This window comes from Hippoglossus hippoglossus, chromosome 24, assembly GCF_009819705.1.
Source record: "Hippoglossus hippoglossus isolate fHipHip1 chromosome 24, fHipHip1.pri, whole genome shotgun sequence".
NCBI classification, from domain to species: Eukaryota; Metazoa; Chordata; class Actinopteri; order Pleuronectiformes; family Pleuronectidae; genus Hippoglossus; species Hippoglossus hippoglossus.
In genome coordinates, this window is record NC_047174.1 from 3,997,958 (window position 1) to 4,013,038 (window position 15,081).

Consider the following 15,081-nt stretch of genomic DNA (forward strand, 5'->3'; position numbering starts at 1 on the left):
GCACTCTGACAAAAAGTGCTTCTTTGACTTGAGGCGAGCTGTTGACAAAACACAGCGACGGCTTCACCCAAAAACTAACGTCTCTGCTGTGCTTTAAGTGGCACAACCTGTTCTTTAACTGAACCTATAGCAACAATTTCTTCACTCAGTTGGTTCATCGTTACATTTCTTTGGTTTGGTGTAAATGATACGAAACCTGCAAAGGTGAGGGATGTGACAAATACAGATTTAAAGCTTCAACAAGTACGAAAAATCTATAATTCAAGACATAATTGATAATGACAACACAATGAAGATGATGTGGATGTGGTGCAGAAACTGTGGCTTGTTTTTACTGCTGTTAAAGAGTAAAAAACAAGTATATGAAGAAGCTTTACTGTGACAACAAGAAAAACACAGAGATGAGATATGACCACGTACAATCCATGAGTGACATGTCTAACATCAACACAGGTTTGTCACATGACTATTTTCCTTGTTTGGGCTGATTGACTGAGATCACAGGCTTTACCCAAAATCCTTTAAAGATTGAAAGTAGAATACATTTTATTATTTTATTATATATAATGATAATAATACATTTTAGTTATTTCTATAGTCATTTTTAACAATATGCGATATACAGAGAAAGCAGTTAATAGACAATAACTAAAAATATACACATGTAATAGACACATTAAAATATAAGATCACACAGATTGTGATGATTATGACAATATTCATATTTTAGTACAACATTAGAAATTAGTTTTGTTTTGACTTATATTTTTTGGGTCATTGGCCGATGGGGGGGTCTTCAGTGTCTAATAAAGTTAAAACAAACTTTATAAACTGCCTCGTTTAGACAGATTTGCAAATCTTTTATCGTTAAATTTCCTGTTTGTATTGAACTTGGTCAGAAACTTTTATCTAACGAAGCATTAATTGTTGTAAATGTTGTGTAATTACTTAGATATTTGACGTGAAGGTAACTCAGGTCCCTGTTTAGTAAAGGCTTGGAATAGAAATAGACATGTAGGTTAGTAGCGTCTCTGCGAGCGACATCACAGCTCATGGCTACAAATGGAATATCTCAGAGTGTTGATGGTGCGGGGGGGTTATTTCCATTCTTACTGCCACTCACTGTGGCCTGATAGGCCTCCGGCATGGGGCTGTAGGTGCCGCGGGGGGGGGGGGGGGGGGGGTGGGCCAGTGCAAGGTGACGAATAAGGAGCCGAGCTCTCGTCATTCTACGACCTCGCAGCCACTGGCACCTGTTACACTCCACTTCCCTAAAAGGAGACACTGGAGCCAATCAGAGCCGAAGAGCCTGGCGCTCGTCACCGCTCGCCGCACAGGCCGCCCAGGGATCTGTCGTCTGCTGGTAGGTCTGGGCACTGGCCTTTACTGCCCCCCCCCCCCCCCCACTGTTACAGTATTGCCTCTCAGCTGTTTGGCATGTTTTGGGCCCCCTCCCCTCCTCGCTCTTCACACATGCCACGCCGCTGGCAGACGCTCTCGGGCAGGTTCCCCTTAGACGGCTCCTTGACCAGGTCGCTCAGACGTGGTCTCGGATTTCCTTCGCACCCTCCGATCAGCCACATCCCGGTGCCCGCTAGAGCTTAGACATATTAACACATCCTCAGGGACCTGAAGGGCATCTCCACAAAGGGGGAGTGGGGGAGAGATGCTGCTGTGTATGAAGCAGGAGCCTAAATTTACAGTTGATGATACTTGAGTCCAGCGTTTTCTTAACTGTCCCAAGCACTCAACACCTTTCAATTCAAAAGGAATAAGTTGATTAAAAGCTTAATATATATGTGCCATGAACATATTGTCGAGTAAAGTCAAATGATGAGATAAAGTCTTCTAAATTTGTCTTAAATGTCAATATTGTGATTTGAGGATATCCCACTACAATCATATCAAACTGTCAATATATTCATCATATGTCATAAACCAGTTATTTAATCCGGACGTCCCACTAAACGTTAGTTCCCTCTGTTATCTTTCATCTCCAAGGCAACTTTTCTCTAGTTTGGTGTTGTCCCCGACACAGGATCCACTTTACTGAAACATTTTGCTAAGCAGCACTTAATTTGGGCTTGTGTGAACCCCTGAGCCCGCCCCCAGGCTCCTGGCCTCAGGACGACGGGATGTATTTAAGGACCCCCTCGCACCCTCGCTCCTCGTCCCAGTGGAAAATCCAGTCTTGTGGTTACAGCTCGGTGAGTCCTTTTGCTGTTTCGTTGCTGGTGTGTGGCGGGATGAGGGAACGCAGCATGGATTTATTTCATTCTTACAGTTTGGAGGTGTTTCTATGATCAGAGTAGGTGAAGTTGTTGTTGTTGGGAGAAAAGATGAAATCTGAACGTAAGAGAGGAAACAAGAGAACAACTATTGCATTAATAGACAAATCATCTGTCAAATACCCTGAGGCTCAGGGTGGAAGGATGCTCAGTGTGCAGCAGCAGCAGTGCAGCTCTAACTCTAGCTCTAGCTCTAACCTAACAAAGTTGATGTAATTTAAAGGCAATTTGACTGAATTTGACTATTTAAAACAACCTTAATTTAAACAGGGATGTAAATCTTCTGCAGTAACATTTTATAGCACTGTTGAAAAGTAGAATTCTCCAGTGAAACTAACAAAGTCTAATCTACCTATCCTGGCCAGGAGACTCTTTAAAAATGAGACATTTAATCTTGTTTCCGTTTAAATAAAGTTCATCTTCAAATTTAAAAAAATAAGATGAGAATAATCACAAGTATTTTCTGCATTAGAAGCAGTTGTTTAAATGCAGGATGGAAAGCCCAGGATACAGATGTTTTTACAGTTATTCATTTTAAACCTTTTTTAAAATCATCTTCAGTCTGTTTGACTAAGACAAGTTGAACTGAAGTTAATGAATAATAAGATATACCTTCAAAATCAAATTTGAATATGAGTTTCTTGTGCTTGATCTTTGGTATAACATGATTCACAAAAGCTGATTTAAGAAATCAAACAGTATTGTTCTCATGTATCAGAATAAGAAGGGAACCTTCCAGGCTTTGTCAGGAGCAACGTAGCAGCTGGCTCTCTTGATAGATAGGTTGATAGTATATGTTGACCCCTGGTTGATGCTGCAGGATCCTGGAGGGATCAGAACACATGTTCCAGGTTCAAACAGAGGAGTCGTCTGTGTGGCGACAGCTGAGGAGAGACCAGGGACACTTGTCAGAAAGACACACTCCCTCAGCTGTTAACTGGCTCCGGCTCAACGACGACATACAGAACAGGGGTTGTGAGGGCAGAGGGGGTCCACAAGGGTCCTGTGGCTGAAAATAGACCTGAGTGTGTGAGTGTGTGTGTGTGTGGAGGGGGTCAAGCCTTGTGGCTGTTCTGGCAGCTGTGAGCCTCAGAGAGGAGATTAGAGGAGTCTTCATCCTGAACCTATAGCGCACATTGTTTTCTCAGGAAATCAGGGTCTTCTTTCCTCTTGAATATCTTGGTCATTCAAAGTATAACTGCAAACCTCATCCAGACAGATTAACACATGAATATCACCCACTGACGATTTGCCTGCGTCTCCATCTTCTGTCTCATATAGAAGGCCAGAACAGAACAGACCAAACATGTGCGACGACGACGAGACCACCGCCCTGGTATGCGACAACGGCTCTGGCCTGGTCAAGGCTGGGTTCGCCGGTGATGACGCGCCCCGTGCCGTCTTCCCATCCATTGTGGGACGCCCCCGTCACCAGGTAGGATCACTGAGAGGGCCCCCGAGTTTAGAGAGAGATGAGAATTTTGCAGCTTTTGAGATGCTGAGGTGTGACTGTTTGGTTCTCAGGGCGTGATGGTGGGTATGGGTCAGAAGGACAGCTACGTGGGAGACGAGGCCCAGAGCAAGAGGGGTATCCTGACTCTGAAGTACCCCATCGAGCACGGCATCATCACCAACTGGGACGACATGGAGAAGGTGAGAGTGGGAGATACTGTGCATGTAAAGCAAATATAGACACGGGGCAGTGTTTTTCATTAACTTGGTCAAATTCCTCATCCTTGTCCTGGATTTTTCAGATCTGGCATCACACCTTCTACAACGAGCTGCGCGTGGCCCCAGAGGAGCACCCCACCCTGCTGACTGAGGCCCCCCTGAACCCCAAGGCCAACAGGGAGAAGATGACACAGATCATGTTTGAGACCTTCAACGTCCCCGCCATGTATGTGGCCATCCAGGCTGTGCTGTCCCTGTACGCCTCCGGTCGTACCACCGGTGAGTGTTCATCACGGGAACTTGAACTCCTTCACCTAGCCACATCGCAGGCTGACAGAAATACACACTTTATTCAGCGTCTCCTGACAAACCGCTGTTTTTGTTTCTGAACAGGTATCGTGCTGGACTCCGGTGATGGTGTGACCCACAACGTGCCCATCTATGAGGGTTACGCTCTGCCCCACGCCATCATGCGTCTGGATCTGGCTGGTCGCGACCTGACTGACTACCTGATGAAGATCCTGACGGAGCGTGGCTACTCCTTCGTCACAACTGGTGAGAAATACTTTCAGACGTCCCAGACAATGGAAACAAAAACTGAGGTTTAAAACGTTTGTATGGAGATTTATATACAATACGACAACTTTACAATGATGGATTGTTTCCTGTAACTTGGAAAAAGTAAAGTGCAATAATACAAATGCATTAAAAATGTCCTAGTAAAATAAATATGAGAATTTTAGTACATGTATTTACATAATGAGGATTTATTATTCAGAATGACTGCATTAAAGGGTTGTAGCTGTTCGAGAAGAAGCTCATTTTAAAAACCTGTTATATTTTGTGATATACAGATTACAACAAAATAATTTACAATTTCAACTTTTCCTTTATGAGGGGAATATTTTATTGCTATTTCTTATTGTATAAGTTTAATACACTGACTTTAACACAGGGTAAGATTTTAAATCATAAGCTACTGGTCATATCAAGCAGGATAGAGCAGCAAAACTCAAAATGTGCATTTAATAACTAAATATTTTTAAAATTAATCAATTATTTCCTCTTTCAAAAAGCACATAGTCTAAGTTTAAACATGAAAGTACTGAGGATAATGAAGGTAAAAGTGCTGAGGAGCTCCAGTTTACTCCAGTCTGTGCTGGTCGACTGACCCTGTGACGTCTCCTCCCTCCAGCTGAGCGTGAGATCGTGCGTGACATCAAGGAGAAGCTGTGCTACGTGGCGCTGGACTTCGAGAACGAGATGGCCACCGCCGCCTCCTCCTCCTCCCTGGAGAAGAGCTACGAGCTGCCCGACGGCCAGGTCATCACCATCGGCAACGAGCGTTTCCGCTGCCCCGAGACCCTGTTCCAGCCGTCCTTCATCGGTGAGTCACGGGTCCCTCACTCCACAAGTCATGTTTATACGTGATTAAGTTACATGTACACAGAAGAAGACAAGGGAGTTTCAAATAAAAACTCAGAAAGGCTCAATGATTTGGACAATTTCACAATATTGTTAATAATAAATCAATGGCAGTGTTTTAAAGAATATAATAAATCTAAATTTCCACAAAGAATATTGCACCAGCCGTAAAAAACATCATATGACTGGTTTGACATGGACGCCCTGTGGCCTATGACCTTTATTTTTTACATTTTAACTTTTAACTTTGTTGTTTCTGCTCATTTTCATAAGTGTAACACACCTCTTCTTGTCCCACCTGCCCAGGTATGGAGTCTGCTGGTATCCATGAGACCGCCTACAACAGCATCATGAAGTGCGACATCGACATCCGTAAGGACCTGTACGCCAACAACGTGCTGTCCGGCGGCACCACCATGTACCCCGGTATTGCTGACCGTATGCAGAAGGAGATCACCGCCCTGGCCCCCAGCACCATGAAGATCAAGGTGAGCCCCGATAGACCCAGCGTGTACTGACTGACCATGTTTGAATCCCCATGTAAGATACTGTGGTACCAACCTGTTCCTCTGCGCCTCCCCTCCAGATCATCGCTCCCCCTGAGAGGAAATACTCCGTCTGGATCGGCGGCTCCATCCTCGCCTCCCTGTCCACCTTCCAGCAGATGTGGATCAGCAAGCAGGAGTACGACGAGGCCGGCCCCTCCATCGTCCACAGGAAGTGCTTCTAAATCCTCCAGCCAGCACCAAAAAACCCCCCAAATCCAACCACACCAGCTCTCTCTCCGTTTCTTTATTTCTACTGTGCCTTTTGCTGTATATACATGTTCTGTTGTAATAAAAATAGTTGCTTTTAACAGTGATGTGTTGTTTGAGTCTGTCAGAACGCTGAGGATATATTTACCTTGACACACATTAATAAGCTGCTACATGAAAACAATTTCCATTCTTTCAACATCCCGTTTGAAATCTGACCCAAACTGTCTGATACACTAGACAAGCTACAGAAGCCAAATTCATTTAAAACAATTGTGTTTGGAAATCTTGATTTGCTTTCTTTCCAAGAATTGGAAAAATATAAAAAGTTGGGTTTTGGATTAAACAAACAAGATATAATGTGGTTTTCAGTATAATTATGGGGTCCACATACATCTCAATCAATCTTATCTAGTTCTCTGCAAGAATTTAACTGTTTTCTCTTTTCAAATATATAAATTCATATCTCTTGTTAACACCAGAAATAAAAATATTTTTGAAAAATACAGTTAAAACCAAAAAAAGTGTATGGTTTTATAAAACTTTATCATGAGACCAGGTGCTGGAATTTAATCAGAATGAGTCAAAACCTTCAGTAACACACAACATTTGTTCTTAATCCTACATGTCCAGAAATAGATGGACACTCAAGAGACATATTTTATCACATTGTATATATCGATGATCTCTCTTCACTCTGAAATGTCCAAAGGGAAAATGGTTGATGATGAAAATATAAACTCCACGATGAGGAAACTTACAGCAGAAAGGAGGTTATAGAAGCATCGGTAAGAAAGTAATAAATAAGTAAACATTCGATATACACACAAAGAAATATATAAATAGAAATCATATATACAATGTAAAGAGCTTATATACAACGTAGGTTCAACCTGTGACGTGCTTGTGGTCTGGGAGCAGTTCTGGTTGGACAGTGGACATAATATTCACATACTTCCTCATTACATTTTTACTCCAAAATAAAACCAACAATAACCAAAATCTGAGAAACTGCTGTTTTGCCAAATGAAATCTGAAGTGAGCTGTTTTTGGGGTTAAAGGCTGATTTCCCATGACACCTGAATGCACCACCGCCCTGTCCCTGTGTCTCAGGTGAAATGGATGAGCATGATGAAGCCTCCCCCCCACTCATCAGTGAACAGATCTCAGAGAGAGGCTGTTAAACTGAGTTGTTCATGGCTTCTCTCGGATTTGCTGAAGTCATGACAGTCACAGACGGTAACGTGATTCGTTTCCACCTCCAGGTTCTTCACGGCATCACAGTGAAGAGCTTGGAGAAGAGGAAGGAGAGGCTGTTCATCGGAGGGGTGAAGATCTTCGGTGTTCCTCTGGAGAACTTACCCAGGACATACATGCCTGAGTTTGGACTCGTGCCCTGGTGAGTTCTTTTAAAACTTTTAATGCCTCTTATAGGATGAAATGTCAGAGACAACCCACTGTTTGAATCTGATTTCAGTTTTCTGGTGGATGCTTGCTCGTTTCTCCTGGAGCGTGCTGGGACTGTGGGCCTGTTCAGGAAACCAGGCTCTCTTCCTCGCATCAAGACCCTCAGGGTAACCTTCTGTCCTTTTTTATTACGTTATATTAATATAATCTACAGTTTAATCTGCTGTTTTTAAATGATATTTGTTGTTCTTGCCAACTACAGATTGGCTAAAAGTTTATTAGGGGCATGTATTTAAGAATATATGTGATTAAACAAATATATGCTTCATGCAACACTTTATAACTCGTGTCACTTTTTAATCTGGCCATGTCTGAGTTGGTGTGCATGTCTGGTGTCTTCAGGCCAAGCTGAACAGAGCGGAGGACTGTGTGCCCACCGCTCTCCCCTACGACGTGGCCACGCTCATCAAGCAGTTCTGCAGGGAGCTGCCGGAGCCTCTGTTCCCCCCCGAGCTCCACGCCGCTCTGCTCAAGGCCCAGTCGCTGTCCGACGTGCAGGACAGGACGTCCGCCCTCCAGCTGCTGTCCTGTCTGCTCCCTGCCAGGAACTCCTCCTGTCTGCATTACCTCCTCAACTTCCTCTCGGGAGTCTCCCAGAGGTATGGGGGGGGGGGGATCAATGGTCACAGGTCATTGACCTCATGAGTCTGGAATTTGTTTTAATGTAGACTCAAACTACACTGGTTGGAGGAGGTGTTAAGGCACAGGTGGTGTTTCTAGTTTTAAAGATTTTATATCGTATCATATTTTATTTCTGTTCTCTTCATTCAGATGCACTGAGAACCTGATGACCAGCTCCAACATCGCCACAGTCTTTGTCCCGTGTCTTCTTCCCCCTCCCAACAAGACGGAGATGTCTGAAAGTCGACTGGAGCTGCGAGTTCTCGTCCTGCGCACCTTCATTGAAAATCCTCACTTATTCGGTAACGACCCAAATCTTTAAATACAAGTAAATGTGTTTGTATGGACTGTATATCTGCAGTGTTATTTATCTCTATCATATTCTCCAGCTGTGATTCCTAAGGCTGTAATGGACAGTATGGAATTCCTGAATAATTTCCATATTCCAAAACATGCTCATCCAAAGACAGGACAAAGAAAGAGACATAGTTTCAAAGGTAAAAGAGTAAAAACAAGTAAACTAGTCAAATACAAAATGGAGTTCAACCTCCCCTTTAATTAACTCTCTCCAACATGTAGTGATTCGGCCTGTGAAGACGGTGCCCTGGATTCAGGGGGGGTCAAAGGTCACGGCTGCTGTCTCTGAGCAGAGCCAAGAGTCAACACCAGGGGGCAGACATACCCTCAGGAGAAGCCTCGGTCTGGAGACTTTCCCCAACGTCCTGCTGTTCAGGACGTGTTTGCCCTGCAAAGGTTCGAACAAAGAACCAGTCACTGTAATGTTTATGCGTTTTTAAACTGTTAACAAATAGAATATTAATCATTTACAGAACAAAGCTTCACACCAGCAACCGATGTTTCCAGTCCCGTGAGCAACGAGGCCTGTAAGATGCCGCAGGACAGACGAAGAAGGTAAATGATAAAAGTCACTTTATGATATGACAATAAATGAGATGAGTAAAATACTGTAGTTCTTTCTGTGTATGTGAATTTCACAAAATGAACAATCTGATATTGTTTCACAGCAGAGGACACAAAGTTCATTTGGCATAATATCCGTGCAGTGAAAATCCAGGAGGCCTGAAGTATAAAGTGCAGTAGCACATGCTCAGTTCTGGAGAGACGATGTCAAGTAATCAGCAGATGTGAGACAGACATCAACGGTTCAGCGGCTTCAAATGAACTTTCTACCTTTTTTAAAAAAGCAGCTTGATTACGATGAGTTTGATGGTTCACTGACTTGGAAAAGGGAGAGCGGTTCCCTGACACTCGCAGCTTTAACTGTCAGAATCAGCTCCAGCAAGTTAAAGAGTAAAGCTGAACTGTAGATCTGTTAAAGTCATTGAAAAAAAACCAGAGTTTATCTCCAGGATTCAGGCTGGAAACTTTAAAAGTATGAAGAATTCTAAACAGAGTTTGGTGGATTCTGGTTCAGGAAGCTGGGGATCATGGGTAATATCCACTATTGGGTTGTTTCAGCTCAGTGAGCAGGGCTTTACATTCAGAAAGTTACCATGTGTGGCTGCAGGGGGCGCTGTCACACAGTAAAAGTTGCACAGCGTTGCTTTAAAAACCACAATATTACACACAATGTTTTTTTATAGTAATTGTGTCCCTGTTTGTTGCAGCAACCTGCGTCTCGGTCCCTTCTCCTGCAGGTTGACCAGAGGCCTGGACGCACGCAGCCTGCCTGTGCTCACCGGCGTGGGGAAGCTGCAGCTCGCACCCTGGAGACGACGCTCTTCACTCTGACGTGTAACAAGAAGCAGCCATGTTGGTTCTATCTATGAGGGACCAGCTTTTATGCAGAGGGTTCCGATCCCTTAAGTTGTATTTTGATATTTTACATTTTAATTCATTTGTGTATCCGGCTATTTATTTCACAGCAGAACCTTTTTGTGTGGATAAAGATTTTCCATACTCTTATATCAAGAAGTGAATAAATATTTAAGTTTTTCTTCTGCGTATCTCTTACCTCTTACATGTCACACATAACACTTCAGGTGCTTTATGTCTTTGATTTGTCTTTGATGGAAACCGCTGACTGTTTTAAAGCAACCATTGATTATTTTAGTTTTATTTCATTTTCTAGTTGTTTTTAATAAAATTTAGGGAGACAGGTCTGTTTTCTGGACTAGATAATAAAAACTAGGGTCAAAATAAAAGTAGAATGAATACGTGAGAAGAGGTTCGATGTGAATAGAAGCTTGTTTACTCTGTGATTTCCTGTTTTTGATGGATGATGATGACTCTTCTCTCGCTGCAGTGATGTTTGTGGCTCTGTACACATAATCGGCTCCGCAGCCAATGAGTGAAGAGGGATTCGTGGTTGCCTGGCAACTGCATCTGAACCGTGAAGCGAGGCGGATCTCGCGCGCTCCCGCTGGGGTTGCGTAACGGGGGTAGGTGATGATGACGCCGGAAACTGAGGGTTGACCTTCAAAATAAAGTCAGAGGGAAGGAGATCTCTTATTGGAGCAGTTAATTAATAAACAGCAAAACACAATAATTTAATGTAAAATTTTGAATATCAATTTGAGCTGCATCTGTTTGAATTTCTTTTTGAACACATGGTGTGGAATTCATCTTAAATCGTTATTTCATCGTAAAGTTTTATTTTTGGACACCGGAAACCCAGGCTGCTTTATAGGCAGCTTGACCGATTCCTCGTGCACAGAACAGGTCCCAGCATCAGCATCAACACGGTAAGAGCTAATAAACGCAGATATATTATATGTTTACTCCATTTCTAATATCCTGAGAATAGAATCATATGAAGTAAATACCGTTAAATCCATCTTTAATAATGTCATAGATGCACCATGTAGGCTATTTATAGATTTGCATTAAAGGCTTTGTTTACACAGGTTTTATTCTCGATATAATAGAACCACCATGTTTCCTGTGTATTTATCCTACTTGATATAATAGAAGCACCATGTTTCCTGTGTATTTATTCTACTTGATGTAATAAAACCATGTTTCCTGTGTATTTATACTTGATATGATAGAAGCTCCATGTTTCCTGTGTATTTATACTTGATTTGATATAAGCTCCATGTTTCCTGTGTCTTTACCTGCAGCTGTGTTTGCACATTGTTCAGTCTGGTGTGTTTCCTCCGCAGATGTCACGCTCCAGCCCCGCGGTGCTCTTCTCCCTGCTCGGCCTCCTCCTGGGGCTGCAGCTCGGCACAGCCTCGGCCCGCAGCCCCCGCACGGCGGACCAGGTGTCCGAGGCCGACATCCAGCGGCTCCTGCACGGCGTCATGGAGCAGCTGGGCATCGCCCGGCCCCGGGTGGAGTATCCAGCCCACCAGGCCACCAACATAGTCGGGCCCCAGAGCATCCAGGGTGAGTGGAGCTGGGCTTTCTAAGACCAGTAGAGTCCAGTTTAGAAGAATCAGGTGAAAACTAGAAATACAAATGTAGTCGATATAAGGTGATGTGGACAGAAGGTGGTTGTTTATATTGTAGTTTTACATGTACATTTACATCCATGTTCATGATCTTGATGTTTTTTTACTTTATTTTTGTTAAATTGAAACTTTTCTCATTATGATGGATGAAATAACCCTAATTTTCTTTTCTTTATTTCGAATATGTAAATACAAAAAGAGAAATTATACAAACTAGTGAAAAAGATTATTAATAATTATTTTATACTTAATCCAGCTGGGTCAAAACCTGGGTGAGTCTCTGACCCGTTGTGTTTCACCCATAACGGATCCAAAGCTATTTGGGCAGTTTTGATCTATAGTGATTTATGTAGTATATATAGTTATGTATGTATTGTACATAGTTAGATATATGATGGTGATATATTCTCTGTCACGTAAAGTTGCGTTGTACCCACACTTGATCTATTTGAATTACATTTCTCCCTATACCTGAGTTCTGTTTTTATTTATTTTCCAGACACTGAAACGTTCATTTAAAGTAAAAACATAAGTAGAATCTCTTCTCAATGATTATAGATGCTGTAAATGTTCACGTTAAATCATTTGTGTGACATGATGCTTATTAAGGTTCTGCTGTGAATCTGCTGTTTCTGTGTTGACTTGTCGTGTTTGTGTTGCTCCACCAGGAGGTGCACACGAGGGGCTGCAGCACCTCGGCCCTTATGGGAACATCCCAAACATTGTGGCTGAGCTGACGGGCGACAACGTTCCCAAAGACTTCACTGACGACCACGGATACCCAGACCCTCCAAACCCCTGTCCCCTGGGGAAGACAGGTGGACACTCTTATTATACATGATCATTATTATTATTATTATTATTATTATAAGGTTTTATTACACACTAATTTCTGTGACACCAGCAGGTTAGAGTTCAGACCTGTGCTACAACAACAAAACATGTTGTACTTTTTGATTAATTGCTGATAGTTAAGATGATGCCGCCCCCCCCCCCGCCCCCCCCCCCCCCCCCCCCCCCCCCCCTCAATCTTTTCCTCCTGCGTCCTCTCTCGCTCTAACAGCGGCAGACGGTTGTTTGGAAAACGCTCCGGACACGGCCGAGTTCAGCCGAGAGTTTCAGAAACACCAGCATCTGTTTGACCCGGAGCACGACTACCCAGCTCTGGCCAAGTGGGTGAGTACAGTGGAACCGCAAGCACGGATCGGTTTCACCACAGAGATGAGGAAAGAAAGAGAATCCTCATATTTTCAAAGCTGGAAACGAGAAATGTTGAAATTATTAAGAGATGATTAAATGCACAAATACTTGTTGTCCAGGTTTCTTCACCTGTAAATTCACTTATGCCACTTATCAGATGTACACGTGTCTACAGCATGACTCCTCTGGCATTAATGAAAACCTCAGAGTGCCTCTTTGAGGTTTGAAAAAGGGAAATCCTCTTTATTTATTCGTTGGAAACAGACGATGATGCAGCAGCAGCGTTTACAGATTTATTGTCCACTCGTGTCTGTAAAATAAAGACGAGACATTTCTCATTTTAAAGATCGAACAAACCTTGTTTGTCATTTGCGTCGACTCATTTGTATCTCGGGAGGTTTGGTCTCAGGAAGTCACCACTTTGAGGATGTTCTATTCTTTGAGGAGACATTCAGGAAATTTCACTGTAATTTATCGAACACAGATCCATGATTTTATGTCTAAAAACTTTTTTCTGCGTTTCCTTTCAGAACAAGGAACTTTTGTACCAGAAACTGAAGGGAGGACCCAAGAGAAGAAAAAGGGTATAGTGTTCCTCGGTTGTCTTTGTCCCTTTTCCTGTGAAGGGTTGTGTTTAGAAACCACATCACCAGAACTGAGACTTACCACAGGAGACACTGTTTTTCTTTTAAACTCACATTCTGTTCTGTTTACAGCATGTTTGTATAATCATATTTTTCTCACCCTGTTTGCAGAGCGTCAACCCATATTTAATGGGCCAGAGGCTGAACAACGTGGTCGCCAAGAAATCTGTTCCTCACTTCTCCGAGGAGGAGGAAGCACCGACCGTCTCCCCTGCCGCCAAATCCACGACCTAAACCCCTGCAGCCGCAGCACTCGCTGTAATATTAAAGTACAGATACAAGTTTTAACACCGCATGTTCAAGTATTTTGGTTGAGAGCAATTAAATGGTGAATCCACTGGAGAGACAGTGAAATAAGAAAATGGGAAATTGGAGAAAACAAGAAATTTGAAAGGTTTTTATTGCGAATTTCGATTGATCCAATTCACTAATCAGGCAAAAACATTACTGGTGTCTTCACTTTAACATGTGGGAATTATAATCTGACACCCACAGAACCTGCTAAACAATTTTTTGTTGTTGAAACTCTGATGCTGGATAACTGACTAGGCAAATAAAAGAAATGGAAGGTCTCAAGTAGAATATCTGGTATCGCAAGTTCTCCACCTTCCGTCTTGTGTCTCTGGTCTTTAAGAGAAAAGTCGAGTTTAAATTTTGAAGGTTTGTTTTATAGTTATTTCAGTATTTTCTCTGTGTAAAGTAACTCGGACACAAAAAACCTCAATCAACGACACAAGTGGACAAAGTTTAGCACTGAATCACACAAATGTTAGTCTACAAATAACAAAGTACAAATCTGACATGTGAGGCTCTTTCATGACCTCGACTCTCTCCTCCTCCATGTTCTTTTAACCCTCTCGCTCCTCCGAGCTGCCCGTCCTTATCAGGAGAGTTTCCACCTGCACTCTGGTGCTGCAGCGTACCTCCACTCTCAGTAACCTTGACAGATAACGAAGAGTCTGCAGGTCAACGTGATCTTTCTCTTCTCCACCATGACTAAATGTACCTTTGCTTTATTGAATAAATCAAAATTAAATGAGCACCAGTTTCCTTCATCACTAAGGTTACTGTGAGGTTATATCCAACATTAGACTTCTTTTAATGGGTTTTACAATTTAGTTATATCGTCTAACAATTAATTGAGAGTAAAGAAAATATCTGATAAACCCAAACCTGGGGTCATTTGTAGGGAAAAGGTGGTTTTCAGTTGACTTTTACACCAATTCTTTACTTTTTCTAGTAAATCCAGGAGTGTAAAAAAGTCCCATTGCCTTGGATTCAACCCAAAATACGAGAATATGTGGTGTTAAAAACATACCTGACAGTGTACAACATATCTACAACTGTATTATATAAGTTGTATAAAGATATATTGAATCAGAAAGATTATTATTCACAACTGTAAAAAGATCAACTCACTCACTGATGTTTAATTTTTTAAGTCATGATATGAGCAGTTACTCACCTCGGTGTCTTCAAGCAAAGATTCAATATATTCATAGAAGTCAATAAGCTTTGTTTTCTCCTGCGTAAGGAATGATGATGAAATGTTTCACTGTAGCATGTAAACAAGATTATTCAGACTGGGATTTAT

General features: G+C 42.4%; 3 protein-coding genes across 4 annotated transcripts; all 3 read left to right on the forward strand.

The window, feature by feature from the left end:
• The first annotated feature begins 2,087 nt into the window (after positions 1–2,087).
• actc1a (actin alpha cardiac muscle 1a) lies at positions 2,088–6,244 on the forward strand. Of its 2 annotated transcripts, XM_034579927.1 has the most exons (8): positions 2,088–2,207; positions 3,570–3,723; positions 3,813–3,941; positions 4,043–4,238; positions 4,353–4,514; positions 5,155–5,346; positions 5,691–5,872; positions 5,971–6,244. In XM_034579927.1, the coding sequence occupies exons 2-8, from the start codon at positions 3,595–3,597 to the stop codon at positions 6,112–6,114; spliced, it is 1,134 nt and encodes a 377-aa protein (XP_034435818.1). In that variant the 5' UTR covers positions 2,088–2,207; positions 3,570–3,594; the 3' UTR covers positions 6,115–6,244. The 2 variants fall into 2 exon arrangements, with proteins under 2 accessions (XP_034435818.1, XP_034435820.1); XM_034579929.1 differs by lacking the exon at positions 4,353–4,514.
• A 1,040-nt stretch (positions 6,245–7,284) lies between these two features.
• Positions 7,285–10,184, forward strand: LOC117758602 (rho GTPase-activating protein 11A-like). The gene is made up of 8 exons (XM_034580418.1): positions 7,285–7,538; positions 7,617–7,713; positions 7,949–8,205; positions 8,378–8,529; positions 8,617–8,724; positions 8,807–8,980; positions 9,058–9,139; positions 9,856–10,184. The coding sequence occupies exons 1-8, from the start codon at positions 7,336–7,338 to the stop codon at positions 9,977–9,979; spliced, it is 1,197 nt and encodes a 398-aa protein (XP_034436309.1). The 5' UTR covers positions 7,285–7,335; the 3' UTR covers positions 9,980–10,184.
• A 615-nt stretch (positions 10,185–10,799) lies between these two features.
• LOC117758604 (neuroendocrine protein 7B2) lies at positions 10,800–14,594 on the forward strand. The gene is made up of 6 exons (XM_034580420.1): positions 10,800–10,932; positions 11,353–11,578; positions 12,312–12,461; positions 12,707–12,819; positions 13,374–13,427; positions 13,599–14,594. The coding sequence occupies exons 2-6, from the start codon at positions 11,353–11,355 to the stop codon at positions 13,719–13,721; spliced, it is 666 nt and encodes a 221-aa protein (XP_034436311.1). The 5' UTR covers positions 10,800–10,932; the 3' UTR covers positions 13,722–14,594.
• Positions 14,595–15,081: the final 487 nt, after the last annotated feature.

Coding starts and splice junctions, on each gene's coding strand:
- actc1a (XM_034579927.1), top strand. CDS start 3,595: ATGTGCGACGACGACGAGACCACCGCCCTGGTATGCGACAACGGCTCT. Junction 4,239..4,352: donor CGCCTCCGGTCGTACCACCG/GTGAGTGTTCAT, acceptor GTTTCTGAACAG/GTATCGTGCTGGACTCCGGT. Junction 4,515..5,154: donor CTACTCCTTCGTCACAACTG/GTGAGAAATACT, acceptor TCCTCCCTCCAG/CTGAGCGTGAGATCGTGCGT.
- LOC117758604 (XM_034580420.1), top strand. CDS start 11,353: ATGTCACGCTCCAGCCCCGCGGTGCTCTTCTCCCTGCTCGGCCTCCTC. Junction 12,820..13,373: donor ACCCAGCTCTGGCCAAGTGG/GTGAGTACAGTG, acceptor GTTTCCTTTCAG/AACAAGGAACTTTTGTACCA. Junction 13,428..13,598: donor GACCCAAGAGAAGAAAAAGG/GTATAGTGTTCC, acceptor CCCTGTTTGCAG/AGCGTCAACCCATATTTAAT.
- LOC117758602 (XM_034580418.1), top strand. CDS start 7,336: ATGGCTTCTCTCGGATTTGCTGAAGTCATGACAGTCACAGACGGTAAC. Junction 8,725..8,806: donor AAAGAGACATAGTTTCAAAG/GTAAAAGAGTAA, acceptor TCCAACATGTAG/TGATTCGGCCTGTGAAGACG. Junction 8,981..9,057: donor GACGTGTTTGCCCTGCAAAG/GTTCGAACAAAG, acceptor AATCATTTACAG/AACAAAGCTTCACACCAGCA.